General features: G+C 38.2%; 1 protein-coding gene across 3 annotated transcripts in view; it reads left to right on the plus strand.

Moving 5' to 3' along the window:
* CRISPLD1 (cysteine rich secretory protein LCCL domain containing 1) overlaps positions 1 to 23996 on the plus strand; it is a 28001-nt gene extending 4005 nt beyond the window's left edge. For all 3 annotated transcript variants that reach the window (XM_082233867.1, XM_082233869.1, XM_082233868.1), the window contains exons 3-15: positions 8115 to 8233; positions 8380 to 8512; positions 9518 to 9633; positions 12405 to 12505; positions 13862 to 14014; positions 14112 to 14172; positions 14275 to 14341; positions 14917 to 15047; positions 16274 to 16317; positions 16416 to 16488; positions 17191 to 17266; positions 19885 to 20015; positions 21797 to 23996. In XM_082233867.1, the coding sequence (XP_082089993.1) occupies positions 8115 to 8233; positions 8380 to 8512; positions 9518 to 9633; positions 12405 to 12505; positions 13862 to 14014; positions 14112 to 14172; positions 14275 to 14341; positions 14917 to 15047; positions 16274 to 16317; positions 16416 to 16488; positions 17191 to 17266; positions 19885 to 20015; positions 21797 to 21848 (1257 nt within the window). In that variant the 3' untranslated portion in view covers positions 21849 to 23996. The remainder of the gene's footprint in view (positions 1 to 8114; positions 8234 to 8379; positions 8513 to 9517; positions 9634 to 12404; positions 12506 to 13861; positions 14015 to 14111; positions 14173 to 14274; positions 14342 to 14916; positions 15048 to 16273; positions 16318 to 16415; positions 16489 to 17190; positions 17267 to 19884; positions 20016 to 21796) is intronic.
* Positions 23997 to 24447: the final 451 nt, after the last annotated feature.

Raw genomic sequence — 24447 nt, forward strand, 5'->3', positions numbered from 1 at the left:
AGTAGTTATCAAAAACCTCAGGGTTCAAGGTGTGGGTTTTTTTGTTTTTGTTTTAATTCACATTAGCTGAATTATCTAGGCTATGATACTGCTATGATATCAATAGTGGTGAGAACAGTTGGCACGATGAGCTCCCCTGCTGCCAAGCTAAGGCATGAGGGTGGCTGTTACAATTTTCATATCATTGACGTTTGGAAGAGTCGCATGTTACTAGAGTGGCACGGAAGTGGTTTCCTTCTCTCCTAACCTCATGCTGCTCTGGGAAAGTGTGTGGCTTGGCTGAATGGGGGGAAAAGAAATTGCCTTGGTGTAGCCCACTGCTGACTACTCTGACTGCCAGAGGAAAACTCTCCAGGGTCTTGGGCAGAGGTCTCTCATATCATCTGCTACCTGATACTTCTTAACTGGGCATGCCTGGGATTGAATTTCCAGCAGAGCATCTTTCTTTAATTTCCATGCCAGCTTAAATATGATTGGCTTGGATTGAGTTGAGAAAGAGGAAGAGGTGGCTGATTGTGTGTAGTCAGGGCTCTTCTGAGGCTCTGTAATAGAATGCAGATTGAGACATTCAGCTAAAAATCCATAGATCAGGCACCAAGTGCTATCATGCAGGGGTTTTTTTTAGTGGGCATATACTGTATATCAGCCTATGAAACAATTTGAAAGGCACTTTAAATGTTTTAGGTATTCACCTTTTAAGGGCATGCACATGCTTTGTGGTGAATGACTTAACATTATGTTTAAGTTTCAGAAACTGTTATTGCTTTTTTATAGTCAAGTTTAATGTATTGTTAATATATATTTGCTACCATTACCACACCAAATAAACAGAGGAAAGCATTATAAATGGAAGAAGACAGAGAGCGTCCAGACAATGTCTGTTTTCTTCAGTGATCATAGTGCTCTGCATGTGACTTGAATACCGAAATGCTGGTTTGCTGTGTACTCTTGATATAGATGCTGAAAGTGCCACAAGTCATGCTGATTGTTGCTACTCAAAATATAATATTAGACAGCATAGGGAACAGCAGTTGTTGTGCGAAACAATGTCTCTTTCATAAGGTACTTCCTGATGTTGTAAACCGCCCTGTGATCCTGAGATTGAAGGGCAGTATAAAAATTTAATAAATAATTACAATAATTTGCTTCTTGTTGGGATTACCTTCATTGAAGAAGCTAACACTTGGAAGTACTCTGTTATTCAATCAGTATGATCAGCCATATTTGCTAATATTTGGTTGGGGTTCTATTATGCAGCCAAAGGTAGAGATGACACAAGTAGCAGAAAAGGGGAACTTGTAAAAGTGAACTCCCCTTGTTTGATCATTTGCAGTGAGTTGTAGATTGAGCAGCTATCAATAAGTCCCCCTTGATTTGCACATTGAGTGTTCACTTCAGTAGTTGTCACCTCCTTCTCTTATTTCGCAAAGAGTCATTTGAATGTATTTGAGGCAAAATAAGGGGTGCCACCTCCCAGCATCCCCAGTGACAATTTCTTCTTACAAAAGGTGATAGCAAGAAAGCATACTCTGTCAAGGAGTTGGAGCTGCCACTTTTTCTTCTGCCCCAGGTAAGAAGGGACAGGAGAAGAAGGAAGCGGCAGAGGTGGGAACAATTCATGAGCACCCATGATTTGTGTGCCCCTCACTTGGAACATGCACAAAGGATTCAGCCCCTTCAGGGTTGAATGAAGGTACACTTATGCACCTATATTCAGTGGGTTAGAGGGTTACAGGTGCTGTCAAAAGATTCATATAAAGTCTACAAAAACATTTATTTTTGAATGAATGAGAAAATTATTACTGAACACTGAAATTTACACGATCGCTTATAACATTGTAACTCACCAGCGTTACATTTGTAAACAGGATCACAGTGCCATTGTTTTATGCAACACAAGTAAAAAGTTCTGTAAGCAACAAACTTTAATTTGATTCAGATAGAGCCTTTCTAGCTACAGTGTTGCCAGGGATATGAGTGGAACTACAACTTGTTAAAATGTGACAATATGGCAGTGCTGAATTTATGAGCTTTTTCTCTAAGCTTGCTCCTTTCATGTATCTCTTAATTTGCAGAAAGTGGATGTACTTTCCAAAAGATAAATTGAATAAGTAGACTAATTATAGTCCCCACAAGATCGCCAGTTTATTAGAGTGCCACAATTCTACCTGTTCTGTTCAACATAAGTGCCATTGCTTTCTTGGTGCAACTAAGAATTCCCTGGCTCCTGGCCATGTGCTACTGAGCACAATGTTTTGCACACTGTTTACTGGAGGGCAACAATAACACATGGTTTTTACAAATTTCATAGTGATCTGGTTTTCTCTAGGATGAAGGAAGAGAAGCAATTGTAGCATCAAGTTACTTCCTTAAAAAGGCAGAAGTAAAAAGGTGAAGTAGCTAAATCAAACAATTAAAAAAAGGACAGTTAGTACACTTTTGACTTCAGTTGATATTTTATTGCAGTAAGGAAGTGAAAGGTCAAGTAGAAACATGGAGTCAACATATTAGCATCTAGTAGAGTGGTTGAGACTATCCTTTACCTGCTGCAACATGCTACACACAGGCTGCAACCCATCTTTTGGTTGTAGTTTCGTTCACATTTTCATCATTTGAAAATGAAAATGAAGTCCTGTAGCTGGAAAGGATTGAAAGGGAAAGGCGTCAGGGGCTTAAGGTGAATCTTATAAAATGCAGCAAAGAAGGCATGAAAAGGACCTCAGAGAAGGATGAGACAGGTAACTGACAGAAGGCATTGAAGAAACATGGAAGAAGACAAAGTAACAAAGATCAAGCAAGAAGAAAGTAGGTAGGATCAGCTGTGAGGATAGCAGAAATAAGGAGGAAAGGGAAGAATGTGGGGAAGCCACAGGGGCTTAAGGAAAAGAAACAGATGAAGATGTGGCTAGAGAGAAAGGAAGCAAGGAAAAGTGAAAGAAGGAGGAGAGCTGGAGAAAGCAAGAGGTCATTGGAGATAAGTAGGGTGGTCAGGTGTCCCACGAGCCTTCCATTTGAAGGGATGTCAAAGACAGTAATCTGTTTGAAAGACTTGTCCAGTCCAAGGACTCAGCTACATTTGTAAAGATAAAATGCTTTACATGTGTTATAACACTGTGACATCAGATGGAGCTGCGGAGACCCGTCTTTCGCCAACGGAATTTCTCTGTATGACGTTTACAACACGTTTAACTGAATTGCTTCTTTGATGTGTCTAGATCCAGCCCAAGACTGTCACAAGTTCAGTTCAGGAGAATGCTGATTTGGCCTCACATGATTCAGTAGGGAGTAATTACTAAATATTATAGTAATTATAAATTAGCATGGTCACCTTTTATGCAAATTTGTGTCCGTTCACCCTCTTTTTTGCTGATGTATTTCCTGTTTTTTGGTGATGTGTTAGTGACAAAAGCTACTGAGTAGGCAGGGGAAGTTGGTTCTAGCACTATTTATTTACTTAGCGATGCCTCATCTTTCTATACATATTTACATTACTTGTCACATATAATGAAGGTTTATAGCTGAGAGGAGTCAAAGGGAGAAAAACTAAAAAAAAGGCCTGTTCTAAGGTTAACAATACAGTATTATACGAGTATACTTAGAAGTAAGTCCTACTGATTTGGATTTACTGCCAGGCAAACTGATATAGGATTGCAGTTTTAGTAATCCTATATAGTACTTACTTCTGAGTAGGCTTGTATAGGATTGAACTGGAAAAAAAGGTTTCCAATATGTCTTCCTACTTATTTTAAGTACTTTTCATATTTTTCTGCTTTCTTTTCTTTTCTCTATATATTTATTTATTTCATTTCATTTTTTATTTACAGTATCTGCTGTTCAGCCAGAGCAGCTAACATAAAATCAGTAGTTTCAGAGACACCTAATGAACACAATTCCCATTTTCAAGAACAGAGTACTATGGCCTGTGGGGCATTTTAAGTGGTTGGTTTTCATAAGTAGAGCACTTAACCAAGAACCTAGCTAAAGTTTTCAAAGTGAAAATGCTTCCTCTCTAGCTTTCCACTTTCCTGCTTTACTTCAAAGCTTGGCGGAAGTGCTCCAGATTCCATGCCTTCACCCAGAGGCTATTGACATGGCATCAAAGGGCTGAGCAATGTCAACTTATCCTCTTATTCTTATCTGGAACTTTTCATCAGTAGATTCTGCTTTGTGAAAGTGGTCAAGAGGGCATGTAGGTAAATTTCTGCTGTGATACCCAAGGATGTATAGTCTTGATGTAAAGTTTATCACAGTGACAACAACAATTTTAAAACACAGAAGCATTCTTTCATTTATCTTTCATTTTTGTGCATTTATTTTCTGTTAAATTCATTTTAGCAGTATTGAGGGCTGCAGGCTTTAAGTACATGTAATCAGCACACTAACCAAAATAAAAGATCAAATCAAATGCACACACATTTACATAGCTTAGCACAATCACCTGATGCATGTATACCAGATCAAATCAATGTTTCACCTCTATGGAACTTCAGTCAGAGGTTAATTAAGGTGACATTTTTAAACTGATGGCACTGAGATTGTGTTCTGGCCATTACAGTTACAAAATTAGACATGCTTGGTGATATTGCTGGAGGGGTGGAGTTTCAGTGCCCTCCCCATGATTTTAGTGGCATAAATTACACAAAATAGTCCAAAGTGCCTAGGATAGTGCTGGTGAAAGCTGACTTCCCTGCCCAGTCCTATGCCATATGTAACATGGGGGGAACTGATGAAAAAGGAGGAATCCCTGCAAGATGGATGGAGACAACTTCAGCTAGTAGAAACAGGAGCTTTGAATATTGTTTTTAAAAAGATCCCAACTATTGGCATTTAATTTGCAGCATTGTATGAGAAGTTCAGGCAATATATTTTTGAATAAGGAAGCTTCCCATTGTTTTTAAATAAAGTGAGAATGCCCCTGTATGTCAGTGATATGTACTCATGTCTGTATATACCTTTTCTAGCAAATGCACACAAAATTTAAGCCCATGACTCCAGGTTCAGCAAGAGATATTCATGGAGGACTGCTTCTCTACCTACATCTCTTTAGCTGGATCTGGGCATCTAATTAAAATGTGCCGCTTTGCTATGATATTTCCTATCCAGTTTTTGTATCCTTCTTTCACTTATTCATTGTGATTTGGCTTAAAGAATATAGTGGGTTTTATTTTAAAAGTAAAAAGCACCATACTGTACAGTGATATTTACTTTACGAGTCTATTCCTTATATTTAGAATGAATACTGCATTGAGGCTTTCTATCATGCCACAGTAAATGTTTACTTTTGTTGGTGCCAACTGTATGCATTACTGTCTTTACCAAGTCTGAATCTTAGCTCTTTTTAATTTACTTTACAGGTTTTCACATATTGCTTTGGAAAGGTTTTCTTTGTGTTCTGTATGCCACTCCAAAAGATTCTGTGATTCTTTGGCCCAGTTCAGATTTTACATTAAACCATGGGTTAAAATAAACTATGGTTAAATCATGCAAATGCCCAGCTCATTGCTCAAATGTTTCTGGGTTGCTCTTTCTCCACTTATACTACTGCTATGCTACAGATTACACAAGCTTGCCATTCCATGTGAACTGGGCTTGTGGTACGTCAGGGTTCATTTTAGCGAAAGAACCACTGAGCTTGGATTCTGATGATACAAAAAGCCACATTTTAACTGTTCTGTCTGTGAAGTGAGGGCGGAGTGTAATGGGAACTTTTGAGCAGTGTGCCTTATTAGCATGCTGCTTGTTCACATTTAACCATAGTTTATTTTAAATTATGGTCTAATGCAATGTGCACACCAAGCCTTTGTCTGAGACTCAGGATACTGATTAGAAGTTGCTTGTAGAAGCATTTCGGAGTACAATTATGAATCCGAAATCAGTGACATTTCTGGTAAATTGTTTGAAGATTGTTTTATAAGATAGTTGCATGTTTCTCAGGGTGAGGCATCTGCCTTGGGGATTGGTCCTGAGGCAGCTGGAGATATCCTTTTTCACATTTTAATTCATATTCAAATCTGATGTACATATTCAAATCTCTGTGCAACTTTGTGTCATACTGATTTTTGTGAAAATTAGTATAAATTCACAAACATTAAGTTGGTTGTATTTCCACATGTGAACTTTAGCAAACTGAACAGAGCTTGAGGGTTTAGTATGGAAACATGTATCTACTGATAACTATTAGTTATTGTACAATCATACTAATATAATTGCTTGGATATTTGTCTGAAATTAGGCTATAATGGAGAACATCACTGATATATTAGAAACCTGTGCATTTCAGAATATTGTTTTGCAGCTAGTTCAATCTTTCCTTGCTACATTGGAATAATTTAATCACTGTAAATGGATTACAAATTAATTTTAACTTTGTAACTGTGATTATTTCTACATCAACAACGACCCAGGTCATATCTTGTGTAGATAAAGATTCCCATTCCATATTATTTTAGATGCTATTTAATTGTATGGTTAATGTTAAGTGGTATTTAACTTCAAAGATTAAGAGGTCTGTATTTCCTTCCTTTTATAGAGAATACAGTCCCAAAATATTTGTGCCCACCTCAACATTAATTGAGGAGTTAGCTAGTGGAAATGCACTGAGCAACTGTGCATGGATCAGTACTCAGTGGACAAATACCTTATTTGCACGAAACTTGCATGCAATGCATACGTTTCAACTACAGTAATGTAGTTAAAGAAAATATACATTATTCTGCCTGCATTTAAACATACAAAAGTAAGGTGGATATTTTGCCATGTAGGCAATGTAGAAAACAAGATATTATTGTAATTATTTTAAAAAGTATAAACCTTTCAGGATGACTTTCAATAATCGATCCAACCTCAACAGTTCCTAAGGATGTATATGTTCATCTGTCATGAGTGAACACAAGAAATGAAATGCTTCATTAAAGGCAGCTTATGCAGTGCTTTGGACAGTTGTACTTCATTATTCACTGCAGAAAATGGATTCCCGCTAAAAATCCCACTTGATCACAAGCATTGCCTTACTTGCTGGAATATACTATAGAAAGATTACCCAGTGGGATTCTCTATATATGTCCACTCAGAAGTATGCCCCATTAGGTCCAATGTGGCTTTCTGCCAGGTGGTTGCTATAGGATACTATTAATTATTACCAAAGTAGAAACATCTCCAAAAAAAGTATGTAGAACAGTGAAGGGGGATCTGTAGGTCATCAGATGTTGATAGACTACAACTCCCGTCACTCCTGATAATGAATTGTCCTTGCTGGAACAGAAAGGAGTTGGAGTCCAGCAGTATCTGGAGGGTCACAGATTCAGAATCTCTGCTTTAGAATAGCATTGTACAATTTGTTGAAGCATCAAATTTCTTGAATTTGTAAAAATCACTAGTTTAAATTACAAAAAAACCTTATCATTTCACTGGGTCAAAGTCAGTCTCATTATACAGATGGGAGTTATGAACAGATTCGATTTGACACGTGGACTGACTAATTATGAATTCTGGTGATACCACTAATTCCAGTTCAATCTGCTTCTCAGGTTAGCAAAGGGGGGGAAAGCTAATGACAACAAATGTGGTATTAACAATTTAGAAGCTTGACAGTTGAAATAATCTTTATGATATAAGTAAACTAACCTTCTTGCAATTTGGAATCTGGCAACCAATTCATGAGTCCAAACACAGATTATTGTGAAAATATAGACTCTTCAGGGGATCCAAGACATATCTGGAAAACTGTATGAAGGATATCTTGTGGCTTTCTATTCAGGTGTCTCAGTTTAGGCCTTGATTACAAGAATAAACTTTTCATTCCAAAGTCTTGCTTGTTTCCTACTTCTTTGTAAGATAAATACGATCAAGGACTCTTTTTTTTGAAAAAGAATGAACATTTTAAAAGAATGAACATTGTCTTGTTAAGCAAGGTCGGATGAAGGGGGCATGATTCAGACCAATCAGTCAAACAAAGACTTATGCCATAAGTATTGCCAAATGAAGTTCTATTTCACTGGGATAAGTGGCGTCATAGCTTGTTTGTTCATGTGCATCACAAAATGTCCCTTTTCATAAGCTTAAAACACTTTCAAACAATTGCATTTTCCCTTCTCTCCCTACCTCCTCAAATATAGACATGGGATGTAGAGCTGGAGAGATCAGCACAATCCTGGGCTGAGACATGTCTTTGGGAACACGGTCCTGCAAGTCTTCTTCCATCCATTGGACAGAATTTGGGAGCACACTGGGGAAGGTATAAATAATTATATTTTACAAATGATTTCAAACAGTGTTAAAAAAAAAGGTTCTCCTTAAAAATGTCATATAAACATTTTCTCTGTTGATAACTGCAGCGGCTGTTTGAATTATTTTTGAGTTTTGCTGGTTCCTTTTTTGTAGATATAGACCTCTAACATTTCATGTCCAAGCATGGTATGATGAAGTGAGAGACTTCAGCTATCCTTATCCTCAAGAATGTAACCCTTATTGCCCTTATAGATGTTCTGGTCCTGTATGTACCCATTATACACAGGTAGGTATGCATTATTCTTCCCAATATCAGATATAACACCAAGCCAGCGATTGTGTTTCTTTTCTTCCACTCACATGGGCAAAGAAGGCAGAATTGGCCTATTCATGATAAACCATTAACTGTGGTTTACCTTGACAGTTACCTTGACTGTCATGAATTCAGTGTAAAGAGACAAGTATAGAATTTAGTAATGAGACCGTCAGAATTCATTTTAATCAAGTTTTGTTTAAAGTGACACTTAATACAACTGATTATCTATCTATCATCTATCTATCTATCTATCATCTATCTATCTATCATCTATCTATCTATCTATCTATCTATCTATCTATCTATCATCTATCTATCATCTATCTATCATCTATCATCTATCATCTATCTATCTATATCTATCTATATCTATCTGTCTGTCTATCATCTATCTATCTATCTATCATCTATCTATCTATCTATCTATCTATCATCTATCTATCATCTATCTATCATCTATCATCTATCATCTATCTATCTATATCTATATCTATCTGTCTGTCTATCATCTATCTATCTATCATCTATCTATCTATCTATCTATCTATCTATCTATCTATCATCTATCTATCTATCTATCATCTATCTATCTATCTATCTATCTATCTATCTATCTATCTATCTATCTATCTATATCTATCTATATCTATCTATCATCTATCTATCTATCATCTATCTATCATTGCATTTTTATGCTTGATCAAAGACCATAAATGTTTTATTTTATTGAGATCAACAGATGATGTAAATAAGCGGAATCCCGTCAGAATCGGGATTCCACTCATGCTAGCAAGAGATCTGCAGTATATGTACTTTCCTCGGCCATTCAGTGTGTTAAACTTTAACTATATTAATTTTTCTTCTCTCTCTATGACTGCAGTGCTGCCTATATTTTTTTCTGGATAGTATTATAATATTCATTTGTTTTGATTTGAGTCAGGCATTTAACTGTCTTTCTTTCATTTTGTCCAATAGGTGGTATGGGCCACAAGTAGCAGAATAGGTTGTGCAGTTAATTTGTGCCATAACATGAATGTCTGGGGACAGATATGGCCAAAAGCCATTTACCTGGTGTGCAATTATTCTCCCAAGTAAGTATATATGACAGATTAAGAAGTTAGCTATGGTACATTGGTACACAGAGATAGGTATAAAAGAACCCCAGTGCCATTTTTAAAAAAACAGAAAAGCTATTGGGAGGGTTACTTTGGGAGGTTTGGAACCCGTGGCCCACCAGATGTTCTTGGACCAGATGTTCAGCCCCAGATTTGCCCCAGCCAAAGGCCAAATGGTTAGGAATGATGGGCGTTATAATCTAACATCCGCAGGACCAAAGATTAGTAGTCATCCCTGGACTACAGAAATGGTGGGGGTGGGAGTGCTTTATTATTTCCCCACAATCTGCTTTTTAATCTCATAAAGTACACATGGGTTTATGACAATTTAACACCCTGCTCTCCCCAACATCATGTTTCTGTTCCATATTCCCAATCCCTAAGGTTTCTTTTCTTTTAGCGTGGGGGGGCGGGTCTGTTACATTTATAAATATATCAGCCACTCCATATGTGGCTGGGTCATTAAAATATTACCCCAGCCACATGGAAGCTGGTCCCAGAAAATGTGCCTGTTACACATAATTAAACCTTGACACCTGTGTTTATTTCGAAAGGACAAAGGAACTTTTTAAATTAAGCTTTCAATTTTACATTTTTTAAAAAATAAACATTTTACAAACTTTAAAATATCCTATGACTTCCCTTCTTCTCCTTCCATGGTTCATTTTATGTATCATACATTCCTGCATATTTTGCTATAACCATTCACATCAGTTTTCCACTTTTACATCTCTCAAAAATTATTTACTCTGTTGAATTTATCTTAGTGCTGCCAGCGTTTTCAGCTGTATACAGTTATTTTCAATAAATGTTTTCCACTCTTTTTTAAATGCATGTTCTTCTTGCTCTCTTATTCTCTGTGTTAAATGTGCAAGTTCTGCATATTCTATCAACTTAAGTTGCCAGTCCTCTTTAGTTGGGAGCTCATTCACTTTCCAGTTTGGGAATAACAAAACACAGGCTGCAGTTGTTGCTTACATAAATAACCTTTTGCATGCCCAGTCGCAGACCCCTCATCCCCAGGAGCCAGGCCTAGATAAATAAGAAACAACACAGCATAGTTATGGGATTAAAATTAGGTCACAACTTTATTAAATTTCAGATGTAGGAAACCTTGGATTAGGCATTGGGCATATATCCATCTCAGCCCCCAGTAGTGGTCTGAGGCTAAGAAGGGACAGACAGGAATTATGGGGGACACTGCAAAACATGTGTTTATACAGCTGCCCCCCCACTCCTCCAGTTCTGGGAGTTTGACCATACACCGAGCACTCATGGTCAGTGACTCTCAGCATAAACACCTCTAACAGGGCCCTGCTAACAATAATTTTCAAATAATTCTCTTTCAACGAATAACATGCAGTAAATTTCAGGTCGCTTTTCCAAAGCTTCTGCCAGAGGTTAAGATCTATATTGTGTCCTATATCTATTGCCCAGTGTGTCATTGGAGCTTTACCTTGCTCGTCTTTTGTTTCCCATTCTAATAAAAAATTATGCATTATGGACAGAAATTTATCCTTATTTTGTAAGAGTTCTTTTTCAAATTGTGAGCTTTGGTCCAGAAATCCATTCTTTCTATCTAATTTAAACATGTCATATACCTGGTGATATTGCAACCAATCTGTAACTTGGCTCCTTAAGTATTCCATTGATTTCAGTTTGGGTCCCCCCCCCCTATACAACCCAACAGTTCCCTGTAAGTCACCCATTTCTGTCCGCAGACAAAGGAACATTTAATCTATTAGGTAACAGAGAAAAATCAGACTGAATTTTCTGTTTTGAGTTTCTGTAATATGTTGCATTGTTTCTAGTGGAGCTTTGACCCAGTGCAATGGTAACACGTTTTGAATTTTGCAAGCTCCAACCTAAATCTGTTTTAGTCCAAAATTACAACATTCCAAGCATTCTCGAAAATCTGCCAGCTCCATTTATATACACAATCTGCTCATTTTACAACAGATGATTAGAGGGGATTTGATTGGCAGCAGTTCACCTGCATTATGGTAATTTTGCATGGTGTTAAATAAGGCTGCACTCAGCTACATTCTTCCTTGGCTTTGGAACAGTATGGGCAGAGCAGACCTATACTCCAAATTTTTTGGGTTTGGGAGGGGAGGGAGATATGGCGCTACTGTGCTGGCAGAATGATAGTGGAGGGACAGCCATAAATTTCCCATAAGGAGAAAAATAGCAAACACCACTTCTCCCTCCCAGACAAAAATACCCCTCAGTTTGGCCAGTTATCAACCTCAGCCCTCATTTGTGAAATCAAGCAATTTCTTCTGTACCTTTGGCTCTACCAGCAGGAAGGATAATCTTCTGAGCATGTTTCTGGGGATTAGCTATATATGTTGCAGCTATAGATCACGTTGTCCTACTTACCAAATGCATTAATTGTGCCTGTAGCTCAATAAAATACTATATCAAAAGCTTATTAAGGCCTGAGAATACATGTCTCTGCCCTCCCTGCCCCCAGGGCCATTTAGGGTAATGCTTTGGAAGCAAATCTACCATTCATGGCATGTCGCCATAGCTATAGCTGTGCCACTCTTACGGCACCATCTAGGAGGTATGACTTGTGCCCCCTAAAAAGCAGTCCAGGTGAACCAACCACCCCAGTTGGGTGAGAGGAAGTTTCACAGTCACAAGTGCCTGTGTCCTTATTAGGTCAGTGATAGACCTTTTAAACTGTGCAAAACAAAATATTTATCATGAATATATTTCACTAAATAGCATTTCTCCCCTAGGGGTAATTGGTGGGGGCATGCACCATACAAGCATGGTCGCCCATGTTCTGCATGTCCACCTAGTTTTGGAGGAGGCTGTAGAGAAAATCTTTGTTATAAAGGTGTGTATTCAGCAAATTAAATTGTATCTGCTGCCACTTTTCTTGGTATCTAAGGGAAAGGGAAGGGATCATTTGATTCCATGGGAATTCTATGTGTTGGTCAAAGGCTTATTCTTATTTTTTACTCCACATGAAGTGACTTTGATGGTCAGAAAAACATAATGAATATTTGGCTTTAACAATTTGTACCAAAAAGCTTTTGCAAATCGACACCTATATCATTCCATCTTTTAAGAAAGACCAAAAATCATGCAATGAATTCATTAACAGGGCAATCATATATATGTCTATTCAGAAGTGAATCCTACTGGGCTTACTTTCAAGTCAGCAAACATTGAATTGCAGCCTAAATGTATTCTAATTCAGAACCTTCTGAACACAACAGAAGGCATTTTCACACTTTCTATCTGGGGATAAAATGTAGCATATAGTGGTACCTTGGTTTGCATACATCTTGGTTTGCAACCTTTTTTTGGATTACAACCCATTTCCTTCGTATTATGAACAAAAAATTTTTGGAGGCCCCATTGGCGAAAGTGCGCCTTAGGTTACAACCTGTTTTGGTTTACAAACGGACTTCCGGAACAGATTATGGTTGTAAACCAAGGTGCCACTGTACTTGGAGTGCTGACCAACATGTACTTATTAGAATATGAGTAAAGAACTTCCCTGCGTAGAACTGTTCTTGAATAGAGTTTTCTCTGTGTAATCTGGAATGTTGCCTTTGCAAGCTTCCTGAGTCCATAGAGCAGGCACGGGGAAGCTATAGCTCTCCAGATGTATTTGGACAACAATTCCCATCATACCTGGCCATTGGCCGGGGTCAATGGAAGCTGGAGTCCAACAACATCTAAAGTGCCATAGGCTCTCTACCCCTCACTAATATAAACTGGCTCTCTACAGACATTATAATGAACCACGTGTATTGAGGAAAAGCCTGTACTTGTGATGCTGCCTCTTCAATGCATGTTCATTATCTTCAGATTGAAGAGGATAATCTCTCATTGTGTCAGTAGCTTTGCATCCTAATACATTTACTTTTGTTTGTAACCGTCACTTAGTGACATGATAGTAAAAACAATTATCACAAGCCGGCCAGTATTAAACATTTTTAAGTCCCATTAATTGTAGTGAGAGATATTTACTCCCAGCAGGGCTTGGAGGTTCTAAGTACTAAGCTGCATTTGTATGCACACAAGCTCCATACAGTGGGACTTACTTCCAAGTAGACCTCCATCAGATGGCTTTGGCTTCCTCATGGCTAGTTACAAGACATACTTGCTATTCCATTTCTGATTCACAGGAATTGACTGTTGTTTAAAAAATGGCATTTGTTTCATTTGTTTGCTATAACAGAAGGTTCAGAAAGACGTTACTCTCCAGAGATGGAAACCAATGAGATTGAACGGCAGCAGTCACATGTTCAGGATTCATCACAAAATCGATTAAGGTCACACGCAGCATCTGATGATGGTGACAGAAATGAAGTCATAAGCAAACTACAAATGTGTAAGTCAATTTCATTTTTATCACCAGTTTCATTTTGTTGTTGGATTTCTCTAACACTGTGGGACACTGAAATAATAATGGCCACTTTCTCCCCCAGCTCAAATTGTTTCCTGTGAAGTACGGCTAAGGGACCAGTGCAAAGGAACAACTTGTAATAGGTAGGGCATCCTTCCAGTTTATCCAGAATCCATGGGATTACATGCATTTTTAAATTTCATTGTTTTTGCCATTATTCTCAGATCAAACTGTTTCCCCCCCAGGTATGAATGTCCTGCTGGCTGTTTGGACAGCAGTGCCAAAGTTGTTGGAAGTGTACATTATGACATGGTAAAAATATTATAATTAACACTCACTGTAGCACTATTTGATTACATTGTTTTTATCTAGGAGGTTAGCTAATGCACATTATCATTGACAAAACATTATGTAAACAGAACTGAGTAAAAAGTAAGCTAAAATTGATAGAAATATCTGAGGATAACTGTTTGGTGAGATTTCACTCAGTATCTCATTTTGAGTTGGAGATTTAGTTAGCACCTCACATAGAGAATTCACAAGTATAGTCAGACATACTGGGTCGTATCCAGTGTCTTTCACATTCAGAATAGACATGTTGAAATTGATTGACCTGATTAACTCAGGTCCATTGATTTCAATAGGGCTATTCTGAGTAGAACTTAGTTGGACACAACCTAATATATCTGGTATCATTTGCTAACTCACCTTTGATAGCATAAAACTGAAAATGACTAATAGATGACTGACTTGCAGTATGCCAGAATATAATAAAAACACAAGAGTTTGCTTTGAAGTAGAGGTGCTCCTCCTTTTGGAAATGTCATGGGGGAAATAATTGTTCGGGTATGGATCTTAATTTCTGTTTCTGTGTTTTTCTATCGTAGCAATCAAGCATTTGCAGAGCTGCAATACATTATGGCATCCTAGATAACGATGGTGGCTGGGTTGATGTTACCAGGCAAGGAAGAAGAAATTATTTCATTAAATCCTATAGAAATGGAGTTCAGTCAATTGGGTGAGTAGAAATACAAATATTCAGCCACAAATGTTGTAGGTAGGTCTCAGGTTTTTAATATATTAGCCTATAAGCATATATATGCTTATAGGGAGCCCTGACCATTATGTCCAGTCGTGACTGACTCTGGGGTTGCGGCGCTCGTCTTGCTTTATTGGCTGAGGGAGCTAGCGTTTGTCCGCAGACAGCTTCTGGGTCATGTGGCCAGCATGACTAAGCTGCTTCTGGCGAACCAGAGCAGCACACGGAAACGCCGTTTACCTTCCTGCTGGAGTGGTACCTATTTATCTACTTGCACTTTGATGTGCTTTCAAACTGCTAGGTTGGCAGGAGCAGGGACTGAGGAACGGGAGCTCACCCCGTTGCGGGGATTTGAACCGCCGACCTTCTGATCGGCAAGTCCTAGGCTCTGTGGTTTAACCCACAGTGCTACTCGCGTCCCATATATATATATATATATATATATATATATCAAAAGCAATGTAAATTCTGTTTTTCTGCCATATTTAGCTGCTTTTATAATCAAGCAATATATAAATGTTGTGAAATAAAAATATATATCCTGAGCAGAGATTTTGTTTTACCATATAATACTTGTCACTGTTTACTGTTATGTTCTAACATAGTATCTATGAACCTTGAATAGTAATCAGAAAATTACTTCAGTAGTTATCTCAGTCTTTTGAAGTAACCTGGCTGTCACTACATTCATCTCCCCAAAATTTCTGCATTATAATTTTTGCCATCTCTTGTTCAGTCTGTGGAACTTTAGGCTGAATCAACACAGTTAAGGATTCTCCAGCAGGTTTAAATCAATCACTTGACTTTGTGTTGGATGCTCTTAAATGTTTAGCACTTAAATACATATTTATGCAGACTCATTGAATTTATTTATTTATTTATTTAGAGACCTAAAGCTGCATTCTTATTCAAGCTTGGGAATGAGATGCATTGAAGTTAATGAAATCTACTTCAGAGAAGACATGTATAACACTACACTATAAGTTAGAAAGATGCTTGCAGAGTGGATTTCTACACAGTTGTAGAAGTATTCAAACAACATATTTTTGTTCCATTTTCCCATTAATTTGTGCCCCTTTTGCTCAGTTATTAAAAATGTTTGTGGCAATTGTTTTATGATTTCATTGTACATCACTTTGGAGAGCATACATAAAGCAAATATATGGATATTGGTAATAATAGCTATGTTTCTGTTTTTATTGTAGCAAATACCAGTCTGCGAATTCCTTCACAGTCTCTAAAGTGCCAGGTTAGCATTAATTTAGATAATACAGTACAGCATTACTCATTCATTAATGTATATGTTATCTATTAACACTTATTTGAGTATGCTTTTTAAAATTTCAGTGCAAGCTATCACTTGTGAAACAACTGTGGAACAATTATGCCCATTTTACAAGCCAGCCACACATTGCCCAAGGTAAGCTATTTAATTTTGTCTGTTGTTTAATTGCCATTCCTATCACAATGCAGGGGAAAGGCTATTACAAACCATATGGTGATGTTGAACTAGAAATATTAGAGTCATTAGACTTCCTTATATATTGAACTTCAGGCTGCTGACATTATACTGGACCTTGTGAATATAAGTTCATACACTGAGGGTGCAGATGGGGGCCACTATGCCAATCCTGGAACAGGCATATTTATTTTCCTTCCCATTAAAACATTTTTTATGGGGAGAAATGGAAAGGGAAAAGGGGAAAAAAAGGAAAAGGAGCCTGGCAGGGCTTTGGATTTGGCCATTTGCTCACCACAACCACTCCTTATGTTGACTAAGTCAGATTGCTCTGTAGTTGATACATAGGTGGAACTCTCTGAGCCCCCATTCATAAAAATGAGCTTCTCTATTCACACAGCGAGTTCTGTGTGCACACTGAAGCATGTACAAGTACTATGAACTGAAGGCAAAGCCAGAATTGTTGGGAAATCCTCAAGCAGTCCATAGTGTAAAAAGCCCATATGACCAAGAGAACAGGAAATATAATAGAACAAAGCAATGCATGAACATAAACTGTTCCATTATGTGTGCTTTTCATTGGATGAAATGATTGAAAATTTGTACTTTACATGTGAAAAAGTTATAATTGCCTATGTTTTTATTTTATTTTCTATTTTCAAGGCTCTATTGTCCTCACAATTGCATGCAGGCAAATCCACACTATGCTCGAGTGATAGGATCAAGAATTTATTCTGATGTAAGTAAGATAACATATTTCTAAATCTGGAGTGTAAAATAATTGCATTTATACAATTATTTATTATTTATTTATACTAGCTTAGCAGGTGGGAAATTGAATCATTAAAAATATGTGGCTTCATTTCCAGTTTAGATCCATTGATATACATTGATTCTCTGATTTAATTTTTTAGTTCAAACAGACACTATGTTTACAAAGCTGCTTGTTGTCTGTTTTATCCACTTGAACCAGTGGTACCTCAGGTTACATACACTTCAGGTTACATACGCTTCAGGTTACACACTCCGCTAACCCAGAAATAGTGCTTCAGGTTAAGAACTTTGCTTCAGGATGAGAACAGAAATCGTGCTCTGGCGGCGTGGCAGCAGCAGGAGGCCCCATTAGCTAAAATGGTGCTTCAGGTTAAGAACAGTTTCAGGTTAAGAACGGACCTCCGGAACGAATTAAGTACTTAACCCGAAGTACCACTGTAGATACATACAGTTCAGATATATTCAGTTTCTTTCCAGTCACAGGATACTTTTACACATACCGTATCCATGTGGTAAACCCTAACAATTAAAACCTATTTCAGGATGCCACATGGCCGCAATACATATTTTGTGCTAGGAAAGATCTGAAATTGTCAAGAGGAATGTTGAACTGCAAACAGAAAGTAGACCACACAACACAAGCGGACTAAGAAAAGCCAAATCAGGAAAGGTTTCACTGACTGGCTGTTCTCCTCAGCTGACTGTGGCTCCATTCATACACTTACATGTCTCAGTTGCTGTTGGCATCCGTCTCCCTCGGGAGACAATGGGGGAGTGCGCCTTTGGGGGTAGAGCCAAACTATTGGAAGGTTACACCACCTGCTGTGGCTCTAGAGACTGAAGTGGAAGAGACATGTTTTGCTGCAGCCAGGGCAGATGAAGGTGTCCAGTTGTGCTGCTGCAGATGCACCATGGCGTTTCTTCTCTCTGCACTCCTCCCATTTCTGACCTTTAAAGCCCTAAATGGCCTTGGTCCAGTATACCTGAAGAAGTACCTCCACCTCCATCGTTCTTCCCAGACACTGAGGTCCAGAGCTGAGGGCCTTCTCGTGGTTCTCTCGCTGCAAGAAGCCAAGTTACAGGGAACCAGGCAGAGGGCCTTCTCTGTAGTGGCACCCTGTAGAACACCCTCCCCACTAGATGTCAAAGAAAAAAACAACTACCAGACTTTTAGAAGACATCTGAAGGCAGCCCTGTTTAGGGAAGCTTTTAATGTTTAATAGACTATTGTATTTTAATATTTTGTTGGAAGCCAGATGGGCGGGGTATAAATAATAAATTATTATTATTATTATTATTATTATTATTATTATTATTATTATTATTATTCTACTACTCTGGTCATTGCTATGGATACACGACTTAACTGTCTGTCTCCAGGCACTGCAGTTGCCTGCAAGGGATTCGCACATGGTGGGGTTGATGTTACATGTCATGTTTGCAGACATATTTGAAGACAGAGTTGTCCTGGTGCCGTAAGCCAGCTCCCCGTAGAGAACGTCCTTGAGAAACTTCCCGTCTTCCATTCTGTGGACATGACCAAGCCAGCATAGATGTCACTGGAACAGGAGTCTCAGTAGTGACTGGCTATATCACTACGCAGTACCCTCCAGATGTTTTGGATTACAGCTTCCATCAGCTCCAGCCAATATGATAGAAGTTGTAGACCAAACTATGCTGAGGGCATCATGTTGGGGAAGGAATGAGGCACAACCAGCAGTCTTATAAGCTAGAAATGGTTGCTGCCAAATTCATGTTTCCGTGGCTCACTTTTATTGGTTTTACCATCACTTGTTTGTTAGAAAATACTCTGGCAATATTGGTTTATTCAGTACTTGTCAAGTAATGTGCCAGAAATGTGATCATGCCCTTCTGCTGGTGACTGCAGTCGTGTACGATTTCAACTATGCTGACAATCTGATTGCCATTTGAATTATATACACACATCTCTCCTCATATATTTGAGAGCACATTGATAACTTTCTACAGCAGAATAGGTAAAATTCCCAGGAATTCCATCTGTCATCAATAATAAATATCTATGTAAATAAAGGCTTGAAAGATCCTTTTATAAGTGTTTAACATGCCTTTGCAGACTGATTCTATGCTGTTGTAAGTATCTGGAATTTTGCTGAGTAGTGAAAGAAGGAAAATGATTAAGCAGCTCGGTATTCAGATTCTGTGACCTGTTAAATGCTGATGAATGCCAAAGGGTTCACAGCACAGCAATAAAACAAGGCCTTGTAATACTATATGAAATGTTCATGCTAACTTTTAAAGTACTTTAGACAGTCTTATTTATGCATGGGGCTGTACTGCAACCCAGTAAGACTATGGCCAATATATATATATAATTGTTTAGTAAAGTGTGTTAAATGCAGACTATGAGTTACCCAGTACCTTTCATAGTTACCAATGCATGGTCATTTCGTCTTTATTAAAACTACATTTCCCCCAAAGAAAATGATGGTGAATACCCTGGTGCTACATAAACCACAAAAGAGAGAGAGAGATAAAAGTTCCGTCACTTGATTTGCAATTTTTCATTTTTTTAAAAAAACCCTTCTATTTTAATTTTCTTAGGCATCTAGTATCTGCCGGACAGCTATACATGCTGGAGTGATTCGGAATGAAGGGGGCTTTGTTGACGTTATGCCAGTGGATAAAAGAAGGATGTATACTGCTTCATTTCAAAATGGGATTTTTTCAGAAAGGTACAGAGTGTGACTTTGAAGACCAGTGTTTACTATCTACATGCACACACCTGCCATTCTTTGCAATCCTACGTTAATCCTGGAATAGTTGTGTTCTACTTAATGCTAATTAACCAGACGTGAGTTGTATAACAATGGCAATCGCCAGGGAGAAGCAGCTGCCTGTTTCCCGTAAGCTCAAATCATAACCCTAAAAGCTGCTTATGAATAAAAACAACTCTTTTGTTGTTGATCCAGTAGCAAATACCATAGTAGCTGATAAGAAAGTTGCATTGAGTTTCTTCAGGATTTTCAGGTTTGCTTCTGCCTAAGTATACATGTTTATATCCACAATTTATTAGCAAAATCCTGTCAACATTAAGCATGTGCAATCTCATTTAATTCAGGGATAGAGTTGGCATTTAAAAGCAGAAGTGTTTCACTTTGTATTGTGCCCTAATTATTTAGTGTAGGTAGCTAAGTTTTCTTACACAGGAGGATTTCAACCTCCACCTCCCCAAATAGCTGTGTACTGTAAATAATCACTATATATATATATATATATATATATATATATATATATATATATGCAGGTTTTGGTGTCTTCGGGTGTCTTCCCGTGTAAGAGTCGGGGTGTCTGTATCTCTCTCATATATATATGAGAGAGATATGCAAAGGTATAGAGAAGATATATTTGGTGGCATGGAGAAATAAACAACAAAATAAGTTTTACTAAATTTGTAAAATTGCAAAAGAGCATAATAGAACTATCCCAATTCCCTAGTGCAGATGGCTTGAATGGTGGTGGTGGGGTGGTGGTTAGGATAGTGTGCAATTGCCTATCCATTGGATTTCATTGCTGGAGAGGAATCTACTGGTGGGGAGGTTCCGGCTGTGTGGGCAGAAGCCAGTGTGGTATAGTGGTTAAGAGCGGTAGTCTCGTAATCTGGTGAACCAGGTTTGCATCCCTGCTCCTCCACATGCAACTGCTGAGTGACCTTGGGCTAGTCACACTTCTCTGAAGTTTCTCAGCCTCACTCACCTCACACAGTGTTTGTCGTGGGGGAGGAAGGGAAAGGAGGTTGCTAGCCACTTTGAGACTCCTTAGGGTAGTGATAAAGCAGGATATCAAATCCAAACTCCTCCTCCTGTAGGAAGCCCCTAAATGAGCTGGACCAGTGCCTTGTGGATTTCCCAAGGGATCCAATCTTTCTTTTCTCTGCTATGCCAGCCTTGTTTGGTAAATAGTAAATATAATGACAAAATCTGCAACCCCACCTTCTGCCCGGGCTGGCATGAGCTAGTTGGGCTCAGGATATGGCAAAGATCCATCCCTGGTGGCTTTCCAACCTGAGGACATTAGGCCTACTCTGCCCATGTCATAAAATGTGTGTCAGGATTTCTGATCCTAGTAGTTGTTTTGATAGCGCTAAGCTATTGAATTGTATCATAATTTTACATGCTGTCAGGCATGGGTCTGTAATAACCTTGAACACAAGATTGACCTGGTGTGTGTGTGTGTGTGTGTGTGTGTGTGCGTGTGTGTGTGTTTTGCTGGAAGGGTTGCACTTATTGAGAACTAGATGTTTTACTTCAGCAGAAAGTATTTGGAAGTACAGATGGAAGTACAGATAGAAATTTCTGAATGTCTATTTGCACATCTGATGGTGGGAGGACCAGGGCTTCTGCAGATGGCTTAAATGTATGGGTAGATTTATCTCTAGAATAAGTGCTTGGTAAGATTGGGATCTTAAAACACAAACTAAGCTATATGAAATGTTACTACTTTTTCCCTTCTGTAGTTTACAGAATCCTCCAGGAGGCAAGGCATTCAGAGTGTTTGCTGTGGTTTGAAGGTAACAAGTAAACTGTAAAAACAAAAGCTAAATACAGTGCTTGGAAGAAGAGAAAGAAAATGCCATCTAATTTCCTTCCTCAAGTTTGTATAAAGATGTAATATTGCTGTACAGAATATATTTACTGTTTTCTGACTGAAAAGCGGTTTAACTGCATGTAAATCTTAATGGGGGAAAATCTGTAAAGTTAAACATGGGAAAATGCATATGCAAAACTATGATGATAAATAACTTGTTTTGAATCCTGTGTTAAATATTGCTATATTTTCTTAGCATTTATTCCTATGCAATTCGTTTGAAGCTCATAAATGTTCCACAATTTAAAAACAAAACAAAACTGAATACATTATTATTATGGTGTTTATTATTATTATTATGGTGTTTTATGTATGCCACTAACATTAACTGTAAAGGTATATCTATGATAGATCTTATATCCACTGTATATATCATTTTTCAATGCTTAAAATTGGGGGAGGGGGAACTAATTCCCTAAAGCAAGCAGTGAACATATATTATTGCAGAAACACACAAAGTCAAAAGAATGAGATATTTTGCCATTTTTACACTTTTCTGTTTTGATCCACCTTTTTAAAATGCCAGTTAAACGAATCCTGGTTGAGAGCAGTATATTTTTAAAAATATAATAACTGTCTTGTTTTTGTATCGTGTTGGTAATTCAATTTTTTTTTTAAAAAAAAGCAGGATCAGATGCCACCAGCTTGGTACAAGCTGTTGTTTACATAATGATATGTAAAAGTAGGGCAGCAGCAACATCAGGTCTGCATGAGTACACTGGCAGAGTCAATTTAGCACTCTCACAGGTGCACACAAGGACCTTTCACCTCTCTGTCACCCTGTCCCAGCCCCATATGCATTGCCCCATGACTCCTGTTAAAAACTAAGAGTTTTAAATCCTATAATCGTGTCAAGCATTGGTGAGACTGACATTTGAGTAAACCCTTAGAACTGGGTTTAAGACAGACTATATACGGTACTTTTCCGTGTATAGGACGCCCCCCCCCCGTAAAAGGTGTTCGCTTTTTTGGGGGACTCCATATAGAGAAAATGGGGGGAGATTGCCCACAGTTGCTGAGCTTTTTTCGGTGGGGATTGCCCAGATTTGTAGAGCTTTTGTGGGGGTGAGGGTTTGCCGAAATTTGCTCACCTGTAGGAACACAACAGCCAATCGCATGCACATCAAGGACACCACCAATCGTCTGCACGATCACTGAAAGCAAGCACCAATCTCCAGTCCAATTGCCGCAGCAGCCAATAGCCAGTAGACCTTGCAGCACCCACCAATCACCTGCAAAAATGCAGCAGACATTATATTGCTTGCAGCAGCCACCAATCGCTCGTCACACCTCTCCACTATCCGTATATTAGATGACCCCAAGTTTTTAGCATAATATTTTAATAAAATAACCTAGTCTTATACACGGAAAAATACCATAGTTCATTTGGGCTCCAGTAAATCAGCTCCCAGAAATACAATAGACATAGAATCACAGAACCAAAAAGCTCTAAGGAAACACAAGTGTCACCCTTCTTGCAACCCCCTGCAATGCAGGAATCTTTTCACCCAACTTAGAGCTTTTTACCCAACCCTGAGATTAAGATGCTCTACCAAACTGAGCTCTCACTATGCACAAGGTTGTTTGTAAGACTGACACCCCATACTACATAAACTGTCCTGTATAGTACTGGTAAATGGTGAAACTGCAGAATAACGGAATTTGTAACATAGGCTCTAATACCTTTAATTTCTTCATCTGATGCATATTCCTGCAGGGCGGGACACAGTGCCAAAGATTACTATCACATTATTTCACCATTTCATTTGATCTCATTTATGGTAGATAGCCCTGTGCATTACATCTGCCCTATTGTGGTATACTAGAGAAATTATATAATGGTGACATTATCAAGCTTTCTATGAAAAGTGTATTGTGTAAGACTGTAAAACTGTTAAATAGTTTTTTCCCTGTTATTTTTTTATCTTTATAGTTGTGGCCTTTCTTTCGAAATGCCATTAGTAGCGATATTCTTCATACATGCATCACAGTATTATTTTGTTCAGCTACATGTACTACCTCATGTAGTTAGGCAAACTTTTTTTGAATAAAAAGTCTACTAAATGAAATGACAGTAAAATTGTGGTTCTTTTTATAATGCTAAAGAAATATGTTTTTGGCATATCACATTTGCTCATTATAGAGATTAAAGCAGATCTAGGGTCTCTTTGAAAGAGTCCTCCATTTGACGATCACCCTGTCAGAGTCTTCCTCGCTATGCTGAAATTATAGCATTTCCATTTAGTTTAGAGTAAATATTTCTAAATCAGTACATATAAATTAGCACATGCAAATGTTTTTTTGTGATGCATTTACCCTTTTTGCCTGATGCATATGTGACCACACCAAACAGTGCATATACTATGAATACAGGAAGTCTCAGATTCAGTCTTTAGTACCTCCAGTTAGAAGATCATGAGTAGGAAAGACCTCGGAACCTGAAACTCTGGGATGCTCCTGCTATTCCAGGCAGACATTACCTGGCTGAACACATCAACACTGACTATAGAAGGTAGCTGT

Source organism: Podarcis vaucheri, assembly GCF_965113315.1.
Source record: "Podarcis vaucheri genome assembly, chromosome: 8".
NCBI lineage: Eukaryota > Metazoa > Chordata > Lepidosauria > Squamata > Lacertidae > Podarcis > Podarcis vaucheri.